Genomic DNA, 18,190 nt, shown 5'->3' with positions numbered 1-18,190 from the left:
GTGCTTTTAAAGTAATTAGAAATGTTGTCCGGCGTAGGAAGCTCTCACATGCATGTGCTGCAGCTGGGCACATCTCTGTGCCTTGGTTGCTGATTGCCACTTCCAGCTTTCTGCCACACAAATCATAAGCTGAATAAATCACCATGGGGAAGAGCACAGTGGAAAGAAAACATCCTCCTTCCTGGGATACTGGCAGATTGGAAAACCTCTGCTTAAGCATAGCTAGAAACATTTTTTCTAAAGTGAACTTTATAGAGGACAAGGGTTAAGTTATTTCACAACGTGCTGTCCGCTCTGTCTTTCTGAACTGGGAACACACATGTTTTGAAACTCTCTCGTTCTGTCTGGTGCGTGTGTTATGACGAGGGTGCCCAGACCTCAGTTTGCTAGTGAGGTGTGGGTGCAGGTAACAGCTGATGCTGGGTGATGCAAGAGGAGGCATGGCTCCTTGCCCTTCACTTACATACCTCCTACTTTTTTCCCCTCCTTCAGCTTTCTTTCCACATTAGACTCACAATTTTCCATCTTAAACTTTTCCAGCCCAAAACCTGGTTACAATATGTCCTTGCATTGTTTTTTTCTTCCCCTCTTCCCAACAGCCGGTAGCCATCCTGCAGTACTGGACGTGAGCGACAAGGAGTACCTCCAACTGCTGTTTGGGAACTGTTCTCATGTCACACCTCAGAAATGTTTGTACCAAAATAAATAACCTAATAGTTTATTAGCTAACAAATTAAAGTAGTGTGACAGATGGATAACTACTGCTTCTCAGGACAGATGACAGGAACAAAGCTTAGTCTGAACTGGGATGCATTTGCATAAGGTGTGGATATTTGCCCACATACGAGTATCTATAACTTTGCAATCAGTCGATTTGTTCTCAAGGTTATTTTTCTGCTTTGAGTTTGTGTTTTGACCTTGCATCAGTGGTTGGTTTGTTTCTTTTCAGGTTAACAACTGTTGATGCCTAAAAAAGTACACAGTAATTAGAACATCTAGCCTGATAAGACCCAAAACCTCTGAACAACACTTTCTTGTTACTAGGAGGTGTCAGTGTAAAGTCCATGCAAGAGGTGATTTAGCTTGGGTGTGTACAGGTGATGCTAAGATGAAAGTTAGTGATAAGTAGCACTAGTCCTTTCCCTAATCTCCCCATTAGTGCTAGCATGCAGCATGTTTATTACATGCCTTGCATCTGTTTTAAGCCCCACAATGTGTTGGACTACCCAGATTCTGTGTAGATACTGCTGTGTATTTGACCATGCCGGCTACTCATATGTACCTGATACGTATGAAATATAGATAACCATCTGACTGTCTCGCTTTTCTGGTGAAGGAAGCCAGATGCTGCAAACCTTGATACATTTTATGTTAAATTAAAAGAAAACACAGTTTCATCCCAGGAAACAAGACGCAGCTTTCATTACAAACCAAAAAATCCAAAGCTCGGGCATAATTAAAGTTGGCCTAATTAAAATTGAGATAGTTTGGATAGGCTTGAAAATGTGTGTAAAGAAGCCTTGATACTGGGTTAGAGTTGAAAACGTGTGTTACTTTTTTGTGTATATTCTCTTTCATTCATTTGGAGTTGTAGGCATGAAAAATGCACATTTCATGTGGGCGAGGATGGCGCGCATCGAGATGCGCGTTGTACAGGATTGCTTAAGCTGCGTATTTGGTTTAGAAGTTTTCAGCTGACAAGCTGCAAATCAATGTCTGCTATTGCAGACATTGCACGTGCTTTATTGGAAGTCACGTAGACTGTTTAGAACAGGCCTAATTTTTCCAATCTCATTCCAAGTGTTAGGAAATAAACAATTTCCTAATCCAGATTATATTGTTGTTGTTATTATTTGTATTATAACTTGTGCTAGGTGCTGTACAAACACAGAATGAAGCAGCTTAGCTTCAGACCTTGTACAGTCATCCGTATGCATCAGAGTAGCGTTATCTCCCGGAGTGTTCTGCTGGCTGGTGATGCGTCTCTTGCAGCATAGGAAAGCAATGTAAAAACAAGACCACAAATATGATTAACTTCAGGGCTAAAATTACCATCCTTATTCACACTTAAAAATAGCTCCTTATAGACTAGGATTTTATTTGATGTGAGTTATATCTTATTTTGTGAGAAACTAATTCATTCTGATATGAGGAAGTGAAGCAGAATCTGCCCTTAGCTAAGTCCTATTTATGTATTTACTTAGTATGAGTGTGGATAGCAGAAGACTGCGACAAACTGGACGCTTTCAGCTTAGCAAAGCCACAGCTTTTCACATTAAGAAACTAATTATATCTAAGAATATATTCAAATGAATATAAAAATGTTTTTAAGGCTTTTATTTTAATGCGCTGTGATGTAGATATCTATATATACACAGAGGTAGTGCAACAAGTTTTCTGGTCTTTATATAATGTATACTTCGTTGCCTAAAGTGTGGAAAAAAGATGTTCAAAATGATCTTTTAGCTCTTGTTGCTGTTTTCATTGAACTGGTGGACACTATTCCCTTTCGAACACTTAAAGTCGTCTTTCCTGGAAAAAGCGTTTGCACTAACAGATGATGGAAAGCAAAGCTGTCTGTTGTATTATTATTATTTCCCCATCTTTTCCCCAAGTCCCCCTCCATTCTGTTCAAAGGCACATTAAACTGTTCCTGGTATTTTTAAAGAAATTGCTCATAAGTGAAGCGTCCACTGATGTAGATGAATATTTAAAGCTCGGCTGAGCAGCACATGGGCTGTTTCCTACAACTGTGAGTGCACGGTTTGGTTATGGCCAGGCATAGCATTAGGCTGATAACATCATAAACTACACGAAATGGTAATGCAATCCAAATGTTTGTGCTGCCAGTCTATATTCTGATCACATCTGCTCACTGTAATTGTTTTTTTCTTGGTAAAGTGTTTTTTGTTTTGTTTTGGGGTTTTTTTCCACCTTTATGAAAGCAAATTCTTGTGTTTCATCTGTCAGCAGAGGTGCTGTTCTATCTGAAGTTCTGAGTGGAGTTTTTGAATACTTGTGATGAATGAGCTGGGAAAAAAAATTACTTTGGCCCTTTGATGCCATGGGTAGTTTGCAAGGCTGATGTATTTGTTCAGTTTGGAAATGTGATGAGCAATATTAGAGACCATACTTACATCCTTTTCATGCTAATTCATGGAGACAATTTTCACATCATATTGTAAGGTTTTAACATCTCTGTTATAGCTCAAGTGATCCATAGCTAGCATTTGTTTCTTCAGAAAACTGAGAGCAAGCAATGCCCAGGTTGTGAGCTTTTTTTTTTCTTTTCTCTTCTCTTAGAACAAAATTGAATTATAATCCTCCAAAGGATGATGGCTCAACCTACAAGATTGAACTTGAAGGGATATCTGTTGATATCATGAAAGAGATACTAGATTACATCTTCAGTGGGCAGGTATGGTATTAAAAAAAACTGGATGGAAATTGAAGCTACTTGGCAAAGTAACCTGGGTTTTCACACTGCTATCCTGAAAGATAAACCTGTTGAGGTTTAAAGCTTTGTGATTAAAACTTCCACAAAGCGATATATCACACTGGGGCTGTGCATGTGAAGTAGAGGCAACAGGCTCTGCAGGAGTCATCTCTGCTCTTCTCGTGCAGTGGGGGAGGACTCTAAAAGAGTCAATGTCAAATGCTTGTATTAAAATTTGTGGCTACCTTCAGTAACCTGCTTTAAAACATGCAGTCCTTGACAGCTGTAAAAGATAACCGGTTTGACAGCAATAGAGGTTGAGACCCCATCACTGAACATTACAGTCTATCAGGCATCCCCCCTTACTGACCCTCATGCCCACCTCTCCAGCCTCTTGTTGCTGACAGCATGCCCCTTCAGATCTTTGTGCCGGTAGCCTTAGCAGGAATTCAAGTTGGTGTGTCCGGTTTATTTGGAACCAGATTGAGATTGCTGAATGAGTTTAACTTTCAGCAGAAAAAGAAAAGGCAGACGTGGCTTGAAATTCTCTTCTGGACATGCATTTTTAAAAATTATTTATTGCAGCAAAATTCATTTTAGGATCCCAGATTAGATGAGCAATTTTATGGTTACTTCAGGCGCAAAATTCTGCTTGATACCTTCTGTCAAGCCAATGCCTTTCCATCCCTGTGTTAATTTATAAATGTGTAGTAGTCATATAAATTTCTCGTAATTTTTACAGTGGCATTAATACTCCATTTTTCAGCCACTGAGAATGAGTGTAATGAACGCGGACATGTCATGAAACAAATGAGTGATAGTAGCTATAACTTCTAAATTAATTCTTGCAGATCAGGCTAAATGAAGAAACTATCCAAGATGTGGTACAGGCAGCTGATCTCCTGCTGCTTACAGACTTAAAAACTCTCTGCTGTGAGTTTTTAGAAGGTTGCATAGCTGCTGAGAACTGTATTGGTATTCGGGACTTTGCACTGCACTATTGTTTGCATCATGTTCACTACCTTGCCTCAGAGTATCTGGAAACTCACTTTCGAGATGTCAGCAGCACAGAGGAATTCTTGGAACTGACTCCTCAAAAACTGAAAGAAGTGCTGTCGATGGAAAAGCTTAATGTTGGAAACGAAAGATACGTCTTTGAAGCGGTGATTAGGTGGATTTCTCATGATTCAGAATCGAGAAAGGTCAGGACGTCCAAATGTTTATATTTTGAATGTGGCCCAAATTGGTGTGTTTATTCTAATCGGTGGGAACTTAAAATAGATACGTTTCTTTCAGGGCTAATCTTGCGCTTACAGAGTTAGTTGAATTTTGCCTGAAATGCAGACAGCGGGATTGCAGTAAAAGGGTGAAAGCTCTGTTGATAATGTATCATCTGCTGTCTTTATTATTTACTAGGCATTAAGAAAAAAAAGTACCTTTTTGGCATTTGATGATATAATCTTGTTTTTGTAGATATAGTCTTGTTTTTGTAGAGAGAAAGCAAGTAGCATGTTTGTAGTGAAACTTTGAAGACTTGATGCATTTTCATAATAACATTATGTTGTAGGTTTTGTTATTACTTCCAAATATCAAAAATACTCTTTTAAGTTTTTGATAAATATGGAAGCATCTGTATGTATGAGTGCCTTAATGCTGTTCTGTAACGTTTGGGGGATTTTCTGGCATTTATCTCTTTCTGTAGGTTCACATGAAGGATGTCATGTCAGCGGTGTGGGTTTCGGGCTTAGATGCAGCGTATTTACGTGAGCAGATGATGAGCGAACCACTGGTACGGGAGATCGTCAAAGAATGCAACAATATTCCCCTCACGCCGCCCCAGCAGGGAGAGGCGATGCTGGCCTCCTTCAAGCCCCGGGGTTACTCGGAGTGTATAGTGACTGTTGGTGGAGAAGAACGAGTGTAAGTATGAAGTGGCATCACAGGTCGTCACAGCTGGTAAAAATACAAGTGTCTAGCATTCATGGCATGTCTGAAAACACAGTGTGGAGAGAATATGTGCACCTAATGGGCTTATTACTTTGTCATTTGAGTTTGTTTTTAAGTTGGTCATACACACCTAAACTACCTTTGTGAATGATTCAGCAAAAAATAGTTATTTTGTGATAATTTTCTGACATTCAACATGTAGTAGACTTAGAGTGAGACGTGTTGTTTGTTCAGTAAGAGTTGGCTGGTTGGTTTGGTGGTTTGTTTTTTTTTATACTGAATAGACTTTACTTAAAATAAGCACAGAAAGTTGGAGAAAGACTTTTCTAATGATCTAAAAAGCTTCTGTAATAAATCTTAAAAATAATGACTGTGTGCTTTAACTGTTTTGTTTAGAATAGCTGTGGTTCCAAAAAAAAGTCATTATTGGTGCATCTGAGATGCCAGGTGAAAATTCCTGTTCCGCACAATAATCCCTTTCTTTTCTTGAGTACCCCTTGCAGTAGAGGGGAGGGTTTTGTCCTGTTTAAATAAGTTTAGCACTTAGATGTTTGCTCTTTATAGAAGTGTAATAAAATATTCAAATAACATTTTGCACATCAGTTTGTGGATCGCTTCACTCAGACATTGCTAATACTCTCTCTTGGTTCTTTTTAGTTTGTTCAAAGTGCCTTCATAAAAAAATGTTACAGGCAGATACAATACGAATGAAGTGCATCTGCTTTTTATGTCTCCAGTCTGTACAAAAATAAATTTACACATATTTGGTTTGGGGGTCTTCTCCTTATCAGGGAAATGCCACGCTTTATGACTATATATTAAATCATGAACAAGCAAGTTTCGAACAAAAGTTGTTAACAGTGAACTCGTAAAACTCTGTCTTGTCTTTCTGTTTTTGTTTGTTCCCTCCCCACCCTGTGTTCAGATCACGGAAACCAACCTCAGTGATGCGGTGTATGTGTCCTCTTTATGATCCCAATAGACAGCTCTGGATTGAACTTGCTCCTATGAGTATTCCAAGGATCAATCATGGAGTATTGTCAGCAGGTAAAGGGGAACTTTGTATTTGTAAAATCAATATTATGAAAACTTACCAGTGCCTCAAAATCTGAGATACAGCTTATAATAATATTTTCTCTTTAAATTTAACTGCACTGGGGTTATTTCATGCTTCCCCTTTGTCTGCCCAAAACATTACTTGGTTCTGTGAAAATCCCAGTCATCTGAGTGTCCTAAAATCACTATTCCCACAACATTTTGTGGGAATCTGCTACATCTGTCTCTCCAGGGGTATTTCATGTTTTAAGTAAATTCTAGTTGGTGCATCACTGAATATGTTGAAGAGTATCTGCAGGGGTAGACTTGGGTCCAGATACAAGTATGTGCTTTACCTTCTCCAGTCCAGAGTTTGACCTGTGACTGGTCTGAATCTCTTAGTGAATTCCAGGATACAGCTCACCAGTCACGTCTTGCTGAGTGTACAGGTGTGAGTCCTGTTTTTAAGATCATGTTACATTTTGTTTTACAGAAGGATTTTTATTTGTGCTTGGTGGTCAGGATGAAAACAAGGGAACGCTAAGCTCTGGAGAGAAATACGATCCAGACACCAATTCATGGAGTTCCTTACCACCAATGAATGAGGCAAGATCACTGTCTAACTGTTGGGATTTAAGTTTTTACTTTGGCAAAATGTTCCTTTTCTTCTGCAAAATTTTATTCTGAATCTCCAGTCACTTGCATCTTACACATTCAAAATCATGCTACAGACTGACTTCTGTTTATATTCTGTTGTTATACTTGTGGTCTGATACTGACTGCCAGATCTGGAAAAACTAAACAATTAGTGAAGAGCTAGCTGTAAAGATGAACTACAAAATTTCAGGAATTTCATAATGAATCAGTCATATAGTATACTTAATGTTCTGTGTATACTGGCTTTCTAAAACAAGACAACTCTTAAATGGACAAAAGGATTGGACTGCGCAGAAAAGATGGACAGAGGACCGGCCAACATACAGAACTTGGCTTGCATAGACATGTTTAGGTTTGGTTTGAGTTAATGCTTCCTTCTTCATATTTGCATTCCATCAAAAACTAACAGTTTATTATTTGTAAACTTATATCCTTAATACACCTGTGTTTTTATCTTCTTAAATCAGCGTAGGGTGTTTATTAAGAAATTGTTGTTTGCCACAGGATTTTCCTCATTACAGTCTCTGGTTGGCAAAGGCCCATAGTTTTGGCCACATTCGTAGTTATGATGCATTAAGTTTCCTGCTTACTATGAGTAAGACTTTACGATACACTGTGTTTACTGTTTACTCACCCCTGTGAGACTGAGGGTATCTGTGCTCCTACATACAAAATAGAAGAGCTGCCTTTACACAGATAATGGGTCCGAGTTTTGCTGCTGTAGAGACCTGAAAGCAACAGCTTAATCGTGGAGACCACTACTATGCAAACTGAAATACGGCCAAGCTCTGTTCTTAGGTTTCTGTGTGGTCTCTTTGGCTTTTGCTGCTCTGTCTTTTTTTGAATACCCTTTGTTTTGTTTAGTTGAATAAATTAATAATCTTATTCTGGAGTTTAGGACTTCACCATTTAAAACCAAACAAAAAAACCCCCAAAACCAAAACAAAACCCAAAAAACCAAAACCCAGGCATAATACCAATATCACTTTGCAGGCAGATGTGCTGAAAAAAAGTTAGTATGGATTTATTCACAATGGCAGTTACGTTTTACAATGTTGACTTTATTGATATTCCTTAGGCACGACATAATTTTGGTGTGGTTGAGATTGATGGAATTCTGTATATTCTGGGAGGTGAGGATGGTGAAAGGGAGCTAATCTCTATGGAGAGCTATGATATTTATAGCCGGACCTGGACCAAGCAGCCAGACTTGACCATGGTTAGAAAGGTAAGAACTATATCGTATGTTATCGCATTACTTATTATTAAGTAGTTAATGCCAACATACATATATATTTATTTTTTTCAACCTTTTGCTTCAAGTAGAAGCTGTAACAAATAGTCTCAAAATGAAATGAGGGAGAGCAGCTTCTTTATTTATATACCAAAACAAAACTGGCTGAGAGTTTTTATGCACAGCGTTGTTTGACATGCGGTACAGGCAACACAAATACATACGTGCGTGTATGTGTATATAGTTAGTTTTGATTTCTCAGTGCGTGTATGTGTATATAGTTAGTTTTGAGCTCTTGATACTGTGCATTTGTGTGTAATTTTAGATGTACTTTTTCTTTTTTCCACAAGATTGGCTGCTATGCAGCTATGAAGAAGAAAATCTATGCAATGGGTGGAGGCTCCTACGGAAAACTCTTTGAATCTGTTGAGTGTTATGACCCTAGGACTCAGCAGTGGACAGCAATCTGTCCTCTGAAAGAGAGAAGGTGAGTGAAAATGGAAGGGGGGGACTAGATTGCTGTGTACAACCTTTTTTAACACTGTGATGAGAGGAAGTTGTCCTTTCTCTGATGAATCCCTGAAGACGCCTGTCAGAGGCCCTATGAATTTCACCATGTCTTTCTGAATCATGCTGGCCTGTAGTTAACATGTGGCTGAGTAAAGAGAAACACCCAAGCAATAAATACGAATTTTGTAGAAATACGCTCCTGATGTCACAATTAATACTACCCTGATGCAAAATGAAAACCAGAAATTGTAGTTCAATTGGAACTTCAGATTTTGACCAGAGAGAAATACTTTGCTGTTTTGTTCTTTTACATGGTCTGAATTAAGTGCTTACAACTCATATTCACGACTCACCTAATCTTGTTGAACATAAAAGGGGGGTGTATGTGTGTGTATATAAATTAAAAAAAGGTAAAAAAATGGAGAAAGTTCAGAAGGATATATGAAATGGTTTTGATATGTTGCATTTATTTTTGTTTTTCTTATTTGGATTCTCAGATTTGGGGCAGTGGCCTGTGGAGTTGCCTCTGAGCTTTATGTATTTGGCGGGGTCAGGAGTCGTGATGACAGTCAAGCCAGTGAAATGGTGACGTGCAAATCCGAATTTTATCATGATGAGTTTAAAAGGTAACTAGCTGCAGCTATAAACGTAGAAAACAGGTGCCTTACACACTCACCTGTCTGTTCCCCCCTCCCTTGCTCCAGCACTTCAAAGTATATTAGATCTTTGCCATGCATCTCTGTTACTCATTCTACCTTTTATGATCCAGTATGGCTGCTACCAAATGTCCGTCTGCTTCAGTGGCTTGTCCCTCTAAGATAGCAAGGCTAAAGCCCTGGGCCACCATGTCAATCTCGAGTGCCCCTGAACGGGAGAAACACCTTGATCATACAGGTAGTTTGCCCGGTTCTTCCCCTGCACTCTGCAATGACTGCTGCCCCCCACCCGTACTTGTGCCCTAGGCTCCTCGTGAGTGCTCATGGAGGAGTGTAAGTATGTACAGGGATACTTCTCCATGATCCAGACCTACCTCCAGGGATTTGCAGCTTAGGGAATTCCTAAGCTAGAGATAAGAAATCTCATGCATTTTTGTTCCAAGCACTTACAGCTGATTGCTTTTTGAACCCATGTAGGCTTTTGCCATATGAAAGACACTATGGATGCTATACATTCCACAGCCACCTCGACACAGTGTGCATGGCTAATCTCCTTTTGTTTGTTTTGAATCTGCTTCTGATTACTTCCTTTGTTACCTCTTGGCTCTGGCATTGGAATCCACCTTACTACGTGTGGTAATTATTCAAAATGTTAAATTAGACAGAATTTTGTGTATAGTCACCTTATTCTCCAGTCATAACTGACAAGCTTTGATTTCTCCAGTGTTTTTTTTCTTGCATGTAACTATAAATTGGACGATTCTCTTTTTTATAAACTAAATTGAAATAAGACTTTGTGGTCAGATGTTTCAAGGCTTGTTGACAGTGGAGGAGATTAATACGTCTGTATTACAAGTCAAGACTGATTTATGATGTGATCTGTATAAAAGCACTCAAAAATAGAATGGTAGATGTACGTTCATTATATAATTTTCTTGCAAGAGGTAGATGTAAAAAGACTTTAATTTCTGTATGAAGATGTCTTCTGTGATGTCCAAACTAGCTATAATCGAGTGAAGCTGGAGAAAAAACACTCTTTAAAGTGGTTATAGGAAGCAGACAGATAAGAGAGGCTATTGCTGCTGATGCTCTCTAGAGTTTTCTAGCCCTATGGGGGTGTGGGGAAATGCTAAAAGCTGATTAACTTTTTGGCAAGAGGTCTTTGAAAGGGAAAGAATTCTGGAAAGAAGTGCTCCTCTATCTCCTGCTTGCTATTTTTAGTTGATTTGCCTGAAATATTTCCAGGCTGATTCTGTTCTTCAAAAAGTGATATATAATAGCTCATGATTCTGCACCAGCGACTGTAAACCTGTTTCACTGGATGATACAGACTGAGCTTTCATAAAGTGGAGCCTGAAAAATCTCGGAGGCTCCAGCCTAGGTGCTGCAGGTGAGTCCTTGGTGCCACCTGCTGACTGCAGCACAGACGCCTGCCCGGCAGTATTTCTAATGTGTGTATTTGTGTCTTTGCTTGGTGGCACCCCAGAGGTGTTACAGGATCCAAGTAAAATTACAATAAAAATCTGGTTGCTTCAGGACTTGTTCTAGCACCCTGTATTTTGTGCGCGTGGCATGAGGGCTGTGCTGGCACAGGGGAAGATGAGGCAGCAGCAAGTAATCTGAGTCTCGAGTTGCTGGAGGAGGCGTGTGTTGAGGGCTGCCGAGATATTCAGACTTTGCCTTTCTGCTCTGCCGCTGCACAGAATTTGAGTTTAGAAATTAAACTCAGCATAAATTTGTGCTTGCACTGCAGATGGCTCACAGGTTGTGTGTTTTCCTTTGGAAACAGAGGGCCAGCAAAGACCGGGACGATGGCCACCTCTGCTTCTAGCGCTGCTAGCTGGGGTTTGTGCCTCTGCTCTCCGTTTTGGAAGGCCCCCGGTTCCAGCCCCGGGAGGCAGAAGGGGTGTTACTGGCCAGAAGAGGGTGCAGTGTTACTGCGTTATGTTCTAGCACTCCAGCTCGTGGGGTCTAACAGTTACCCCGAATTTTGGTACCCTGGGAGTGCTGTGCAGGATGGATGCCTTTAAGGGTGGCTGTGGCAGTGACTGTGAGACCTGAGCAGTTGTACCTGTGTGGAAAAGAGAGAAAATAGCCATAAAGGGACTTCCCTTCAGAGTGCAGTTAGCAAATGTTTCTGCCTGCCAAATACTGAGACAAAATTCTTTGTTGTCTGGTACACTTCTTTGAAGTAAGATTGAATCTGGAAAATTATCATAATTTCATTATATAGTGTTTCACAAATATCAAATGAATACCAAATGAAGGCAAGTCGACTCTCTGGAAAACATGAGGGTATTATTTCCTGGGCTGATTCAGAAATAGCAGAAGACAAACCTAAATCACTTTATTTTGAGTGAAGGATGAAAGCTTAAATAATATGCTTCTCTTAAGTCTGTGAAAACCTTATGCTAAATACTGATGTGTGTGTTTGATTAGTTAAGCAATTCCACTTGCACCGGGTGTCATATGCTCTGCTGTGCATTGTTACTCGAGAGTAAAGCATAAGTGATGCTATAGATTTTACCACAGGTGGACAATCTCGCTCGCTCAGTTCCTTAGTGCATAGTTAATGTGGTATATACAAAGACTGATTCTTCATCTTAAACATTATGCAGTTGCTACAAGGTGATTAATTTATAATTGATAAGTGTGTTTATTTCCTCAGCAAGTTTCTGAAACAAATAAAGGTAATTAGTCCCCTTCAAACCAGCAGCTTTAAAAAGTCATAATGAAGGATATAAGCACCTTCAGACTCCACAGCGCATATTCTTTTTGTAGTGACAGTGAAGGAATAATACTGGAACTGTCAAAGCTGAAATATCACATTGACAGTGTATGTGTATATTATTGACAGAAGTCCAAAAGTGTTGGCTTAAGAGAGATTTGTGGAAAGGAGGAATATGTTTGCAAGAGCATTTAGCAGCAGTGGGTCAAAAGCACAGCGTATAAATTCTAGCAGTCTCAAACCAAAATTCAAAGTGTTTTTTTAATGGTTACATATCGGTGTTGCATACTTCATAATGAGCTACAGACTTTTCCAGTTGTTTTTAAGTAAGTGCTCAGTTTTTAAGAACTCCAGCATGTTCACTTTCTTTTTGAATGGAGAGAATTTTTTGTACTGTGAGTTCGGCCATCAGATATTGTTGGTTTCCAGGTACACGCAGCACTGCACACAAGTTCGGCCATCAGATATTGTTGGTTTCCACGCAGCACTGCACACGTGTGTGATCTGCATTGTTTTTCATATGCCTCAGCTCTCATTACCTGAGAATACAGGACCTAGCATCATCCTAGGCATCCAGAGTCCACGAGGATCTGAGTTACGGGTTTCACTTAGTGTATGTGTCTAAGTATGTACTTACATCAGTATATAAACATATTAATTCATATAAACCAGCATAATTCTGGCTTGAATTGGATTAAAGGACTGAAGTTTAATTTGTTTAATATTGCTTACTTTGACAGTAACTTACTCCAGAATAACTCACAGTGCACAGTCTTTCAAAATTGTTATTCTTAACCATGACACGGACTTTTCTAAAGACTAGGAATATGCTGAGATCTTCATACGAGCAAAAAAATAAACACTGAGACTCCTGTTAAGCTGTGCTGTATAAACAAGTAACAAAATAAATGAAGTGAGACAGAATAGTAGCATACACATGAAATGTAGACAGGATAATGTAGAAAATAATTCTCATATTTGAAGTACTTCTGTAACTAAGATTTTTCAATTAATAAATGTTTTGTCAGCCTGTCTTTAGAGTCATGTGCATGAGTGAATTTAAGTGAACCGAGGATAGAAAATGTGTACGTCAGCAGGTTTTTTCAGGATGTAGATTTTTTTTTTCAAAGGCTATAGATTGAGCTTTGTGTGCATTGTATCCTGTTTTTTAAAATATTGATCAAGCTAAAAATAGATTTAAAAAAATGTGAAAGTGTGAGAGGGAGATGTGAGGGTATCCTTCGCTCAATGATCCAGTGTTGGTCTACTCCATAAAAAGCAGGAAGTCTTAACTACATATTAAAGACCTTGATGGGTCAGTCTTTCTTTCTACCAGAGTTCATTTTTTATTATATGCTTTTTTGCATCACGTAGGTGTGTGGAGAATTGGATGATGTCTGTACACACTGTTTTTTTTTTTTTCTTTTCAGTGTGGATATTTGGAGATATTTAATAAAGCACAAATTGGCTTTAGGATTCTTTGCAAGAGCTGCTGGTGGAGCTCTGTCTTTGAGTATAGCCGCTGCTGCCTTTCACTGGTGGTCTGTAAGTGGGGTAGGCTTTCTTCCTTCTTTTCACGAGCTCCTGGTTCAAAAGCATTATCAAAATTTGCAGGTATTGAGGGGGATAAAAGTGAGAGATACTTGTTCAGAATCAATACTTGGTAAAAACTCCTTAAAAATACTCTTTTTGCTGCTGGAACATCGTAAAAATAAGGAAATGCTTTCAGCAGTATGTAAGTAGTAAACTAAATCTTGTGACAGAGTATGTGTAATTAGGAAGATTCTCCCATTCAGTGTGTAGGAATTTCATTAAAAGAAAGTGCTTATGCAAATGTAATGAGAAAACTAACTGGCTGACTGATAGCGCTGTCAGATGAAAGGAACATGGAGAAGATTTTCATTCATTTGTACGCATGCTTTCACAGCTGCTGTGAGCTTGAGGTGATGTGTCTGGAGTATGTTGGTTCTGTATCGCATCTCTATTTACTTCCCATTTAGAAATAAAACAGTTACCATCCTGCTTATTAATTACAACAGTATGGATGGATTTTTTTGTTTATATCACTTTAAGAGTGAAAAAAAATCAGGATTCCTTCCCTTTTTTTAATTTGAGTGGAAGCATATTTCAGCTTCAGAGCAGTCCTTTCTGCCTGTGGTTACAGAGGTACATGCCTTCTCCCCTGCTACTCTCGGATTCGGTTTGAGTAGAGCCATCCCAGGGAAGTACGCAAGAGTTATGTTCCAAGGAGTGTTTTCAAATTCCTGAAGACTGTGAATTTTTTGTCATGGTGTTTTTTCCATACTGTTCAAACAGCAGGCACAACCCACATTAAGCTGGAGCTTAGTCAAATTCTGATGAAACGTGACCCCTTGCCCTTCCTGTCTTTGTTCCTTCCTAGTTCTAACTGCTAAAGCTGCTGTAAGCGTTCCTGAAAAGTTGTGCCTGTTTTTTAAAGTATACGGGTTGAGAAAGGCTGAGGATGAATCTTCACAAGCAACTACAGATGCTTTAATATTATCCTTTCTTGATGTGCAGTAGGAAAATGCTTGGGTCCCACAGTGTTGTGGGTTTTTTTTATTTAAACCTCAAAACCTGGAATATCGGTGCAGACAAACCCCTGAAGTTTACATGTTTTCCAAGCTGAGACTTCATCAGTAGCTAGGCTGAAATAATCTAATTTTTTTTTCCCTTCTTCAACTGGTCGGATATTTACTATTTAAAAAAAAAAAAAAAAAGGAAAGAAATTGCAGTCTTCCTCCTGCATTTCTCTGCCACTTATTCAGTTTTCATAATTCTAGGTAACTTGGTGCTAAAAAGCAGCAGAAGTACTGACTGTGTCCTCTTCCCACAGTAAGGAAAGGAAGTGAAGGAAATAGGGTGAAAGGTGTTTTGCTCTGTAACAGAGTTTCTAAATCAGTGTAGAGGACTTCTCCTTTTCTCTGTTCTCAGTTCATCCGTCGTCCTCTGTGATGGCTACAAACCATTCCCGTGCTTTCTGCAGAATCTTATTCCTTCCGTGTATAGCACAGACCAAACAATGGACAGCTAATCCTTTCATTTGGCCTTTAAAAATTGATCTCTCTCTCCAAGATAATTGATACGTAGCGGCCTCTCCTTCAGTGCCAGAAGAGAGTCTTACTTCTGAATCATGAGTTAAAATAATGCAGAATTTTCAAAGGTCAGCAGTATCCGTGAGGTTATTTCCTAACTTCTTCCCTCAAATTAACCAGGTGTGGCCATGAAAATACATGGGAAACTTTTCAAAGGTTTTTCAAACGTTCCTGTTCTCTGTACGTTATTTGATAAAAGATCTAGGAGCAATCACCTAAAATAGCATTGATTTGTCTGTCTTCAGGGTCTAGAAATAGTAACCGTGACAGCATCTGCAAAAGTGCAGCAGCATTTTGTAGAAATTTGTTTCAGAACCATAGAGAGGATGCTGACAAATCCAGATAAATGGGACATCTTTATGAGCCGGTGTCCCATGTGGGTGATGAGTACGTACTTACCTGGTTTCCAAAGGCTTCAACTGCTTTTCACTTGGTAGAAAGATCAGGCTGATGTAGTGTTGAAATGAGAATATGCTTAAAGTGAACATAAGGGACTCGTAAGATTACAGTAGGAGCTAGAAAGTGATTGAAAAGAGCCTGATATGTGATCGGGAAGGTCTGTTTCAATTCCAGGTAACGGACGTTTCTTTTCTTTCCCAAAATCCCTTACCATTTTGATTTCCAGTCTTCTGTCCCTTGTTTAAAGTTAAGCATTGCCAAGTGCTGCATTCTTCTTACTGGACTGGGGATTTCTTGTCACTGATAAAGTGCAATTAAAGAAGTTAGGGAATTATATGGGGGAAGGCACTGCTTAATAAAGAGGCCTTGCTATATAGCAATTTATTTCCCCTCGTATGAACTATTAAGACTTACATGCTGTTATGACTCTACTGATTTTAAGACAAAGCTGCCTAAAATTTTCTCTGTAGGGAAAATTGACTGGCATAGCTGTTGTAGAAGCAGCTCTCTTACATGCCTGCTCTCTTCCAGAAGGTCATACTGGGTGGCTGCAAGAAGAATTTATTCCAGATGGATTACACAGATGAGTGGAGCAATTCTGAAATAAAGTAACTTCAGGATAGAGTATCCCGAGATTCCCAAGCAGCAGTACCGATTGCTTTTCCTGGCTAGGAAAAGCCAAGACTGTCCTGAACTAGACAATGTTCTCAACAGTTTCTACGTAACAAATTAACTTGTACACTCTGCTTTTGATTCAAAGATGGCAGTTGCAAAAACAACCTGGAATTCTTTTAATGTGCTCAATAAAAATTGCATACCAGTTTTTTATTATTATTTTCACAGATGGATTTATCTAAATGACCAGAACCTATGTATCCCAACTAGTTCTTCCTTCGTGTATGGAGCTGTGCCCATTGGAGCCAGCATATATGTGATTGGAGATCTCGATACAGGTCAGAATTAGAACTAATAACCTCCTGTTGCTTGTCGTCTTCCAGTCTTTTAAATATGTGGCACTAACGAGACCGTAGTTTTTTTAGAATAAAAGGCTGGGGCTATGTTCTGTTAAGTTACTGTTGTCTTCAGGGGAATTATGCTGGACATACAGAAATGTACAGGTTGGTTTTGTACATTGGAGCTCTTCAGAAACGAATTTGGTGCTATAAGCATTTGGTCGATTAGCAGTATGAAGATAAGAAGAGATCAAGACTAAAAGTATGTTACTGCATTTATCTAAATATAAGAAAAAGTGTTAGTGCCTGAGGTTGTTTCTCCCATCTTTGCAGCGGTAAGCAGGTGGTTCTGCGTTTTGGGGACACCGTCCAGTGGTTCATATGGATGTGATAGTGGCTCTTGGCTCTGAATCCCAGCCGAATAAATGTGTACTAACACACACATTCAATACTCGGCTTTCAGCATCTGGCCACATACTGTAAAAAATATTTGGAAGACTACAGGCTTTCATGGCCATATGTACATATATGACTGTGTAACAGGGCTTTCTACAAAATCTGAAAGAGCAAAATTCTGAATGTGGTGGGTTTAAGTAGATAAGAAATGTCATAGTAGTTTCCTTTTGACAATAATTTCAACCATACATCCAGAAATTGATTTGTGTTTCTGTGCGTGTTCTTGTTCACGTATTTGCCTTATTAGAGGTTAAATGTGGTGATAGCTACGGTATGTTTTAAGCTTTTTGTCTTTTTTTGTGCATGTGTGAATACAGGTACAAATTATGACTATGTTAGAGAATTTAAAAGAAGCACGGGAACCTGGCACCGCACTAAACCGCTGTTTCCATCGGACCTTCGCCGTACTGGCTGTGCAGCTTTGCGGATCGCAAACTGCAAGCTCTTTCGACTGCAGCTTCAACAAGGATTATTCCGCATTCGTGTACCTTCTCCGTGATCCGTATGCAGACAGTGGAGGAGACTGGAAGAATTCTGCGCAGTCCACCATAATATAGCTCTATATAATGGAAAAGCTGAGAAATTACAGCTGAAACTTACACTGTATGCTGTGCTTTGGTATGGTAACTGTTTTTGTTTTAAATGCTTAAAAAGCTTGAGTCTAAGTTCTTGTTTCGGGAACAAATAACTTAAGTATACATTACAAAGAAGAGAGGGGGGAAAAATAAAAGGGGGGATCAAGGAAACACCTTCAGTTGTAACCATTTGGAGTTTAAAACGTGTTATTGAAGGAGGTTTTTTAATGTCTGAAACTGGCGGGAATTGGTATTCCTTTGGTGAAGTTTATTGAAAAGCAAAAAAGATTTAAGATGCGTTTCCCCTGAGGGGAACTGATAAGAATAAATGTGCTATCTTGGACCGGATAGCTATAATACACAGAAGCTATATGATAACCAACCTCCCTGGTATACTGCAAAGACTGTTTGACCGTAATGCCGTAGGAGATGTTGGTTGTTGCACCTTTTATTTCTAGTCCTTCCTCAAAAGTTAAGGTCTGTGCCTAAAA

The 18,190-nt window shown here is 39.2% G+C and overlaps 1 protein-coding gene across 1 annotated transcript; it reads left to right on the top strand.

Annotated features, from left to right (window-relative positions):
• The first annotated feature begins 1,626 nt into the window (after window positions 1-1,626).
• Window positions 1,627-18,118, top strand: GAN (gigaxonin). Its single transcript, XM_009277337.2, has 11 exons — window positions 1,627-1,643; window positions 3,304-3,418; window positions 4,288-4,638; window positions 5,139-5,356; window positions 6,309-6,430; window positions 6,912-7,024; window positions 8,154-8,303; window positions 8,660-8,796; window positions 9,317-9,445; window positions 16,559-16,668; window positions 17,442-18,118. Exons 1-11 carry the CDS (start codon window positions 1,627-1,629, stop codon window positions 17,621-17,623), a joined length of 1,644 nt encoding a protein of 547 aa, XP_009275612.1. The 3' UTR covers window positions 17,624-18,118.
• Window positions 18,119-18,190: the final 72 nt, after the last annotated feature.

The sequence above is a fragment of the Aptenodytes forsteri genome, unplaced genomic scaffold, assembly GCF_000699145.1.
Source record: "Aptenodytes forsteri isolate BGI_AS27 unplaced genomic scaffold, ASM69914v1 Scaffold50, whole genome shotgun sequence".
In the NCBI taxonomy this organism is placed as follows: Eukaryota; Metazoa; Chordata; class Aves; order Sphenisciformes; family Spheniscidae; genus Aptenodytes; species Aptenodytes forsteri.
This window is presented reverse-complemented; position numbering and strand designations above follow the sequence as displayed.

Excerpts from the sequence above, each read along its gene's own strand:
- GAN (XM_009277337.2), top strand. Across the intron at positions 3,419-4,287 it reads ATTACATCTTCAGTGGGCAG|ATCAGGCTAAATGAAGAAAC; the intron begins GTATGGTATTAA and ends TAATTCTTGCAG. Across the intron at positions 8,797-9,316 it reads TGTCCTCTGAAAGAGAGAAG|ATTTGGGGCAGTGGCCTGTG; the intron begins GTGAGTGAAAAT and ends TTGGATTCTCAG.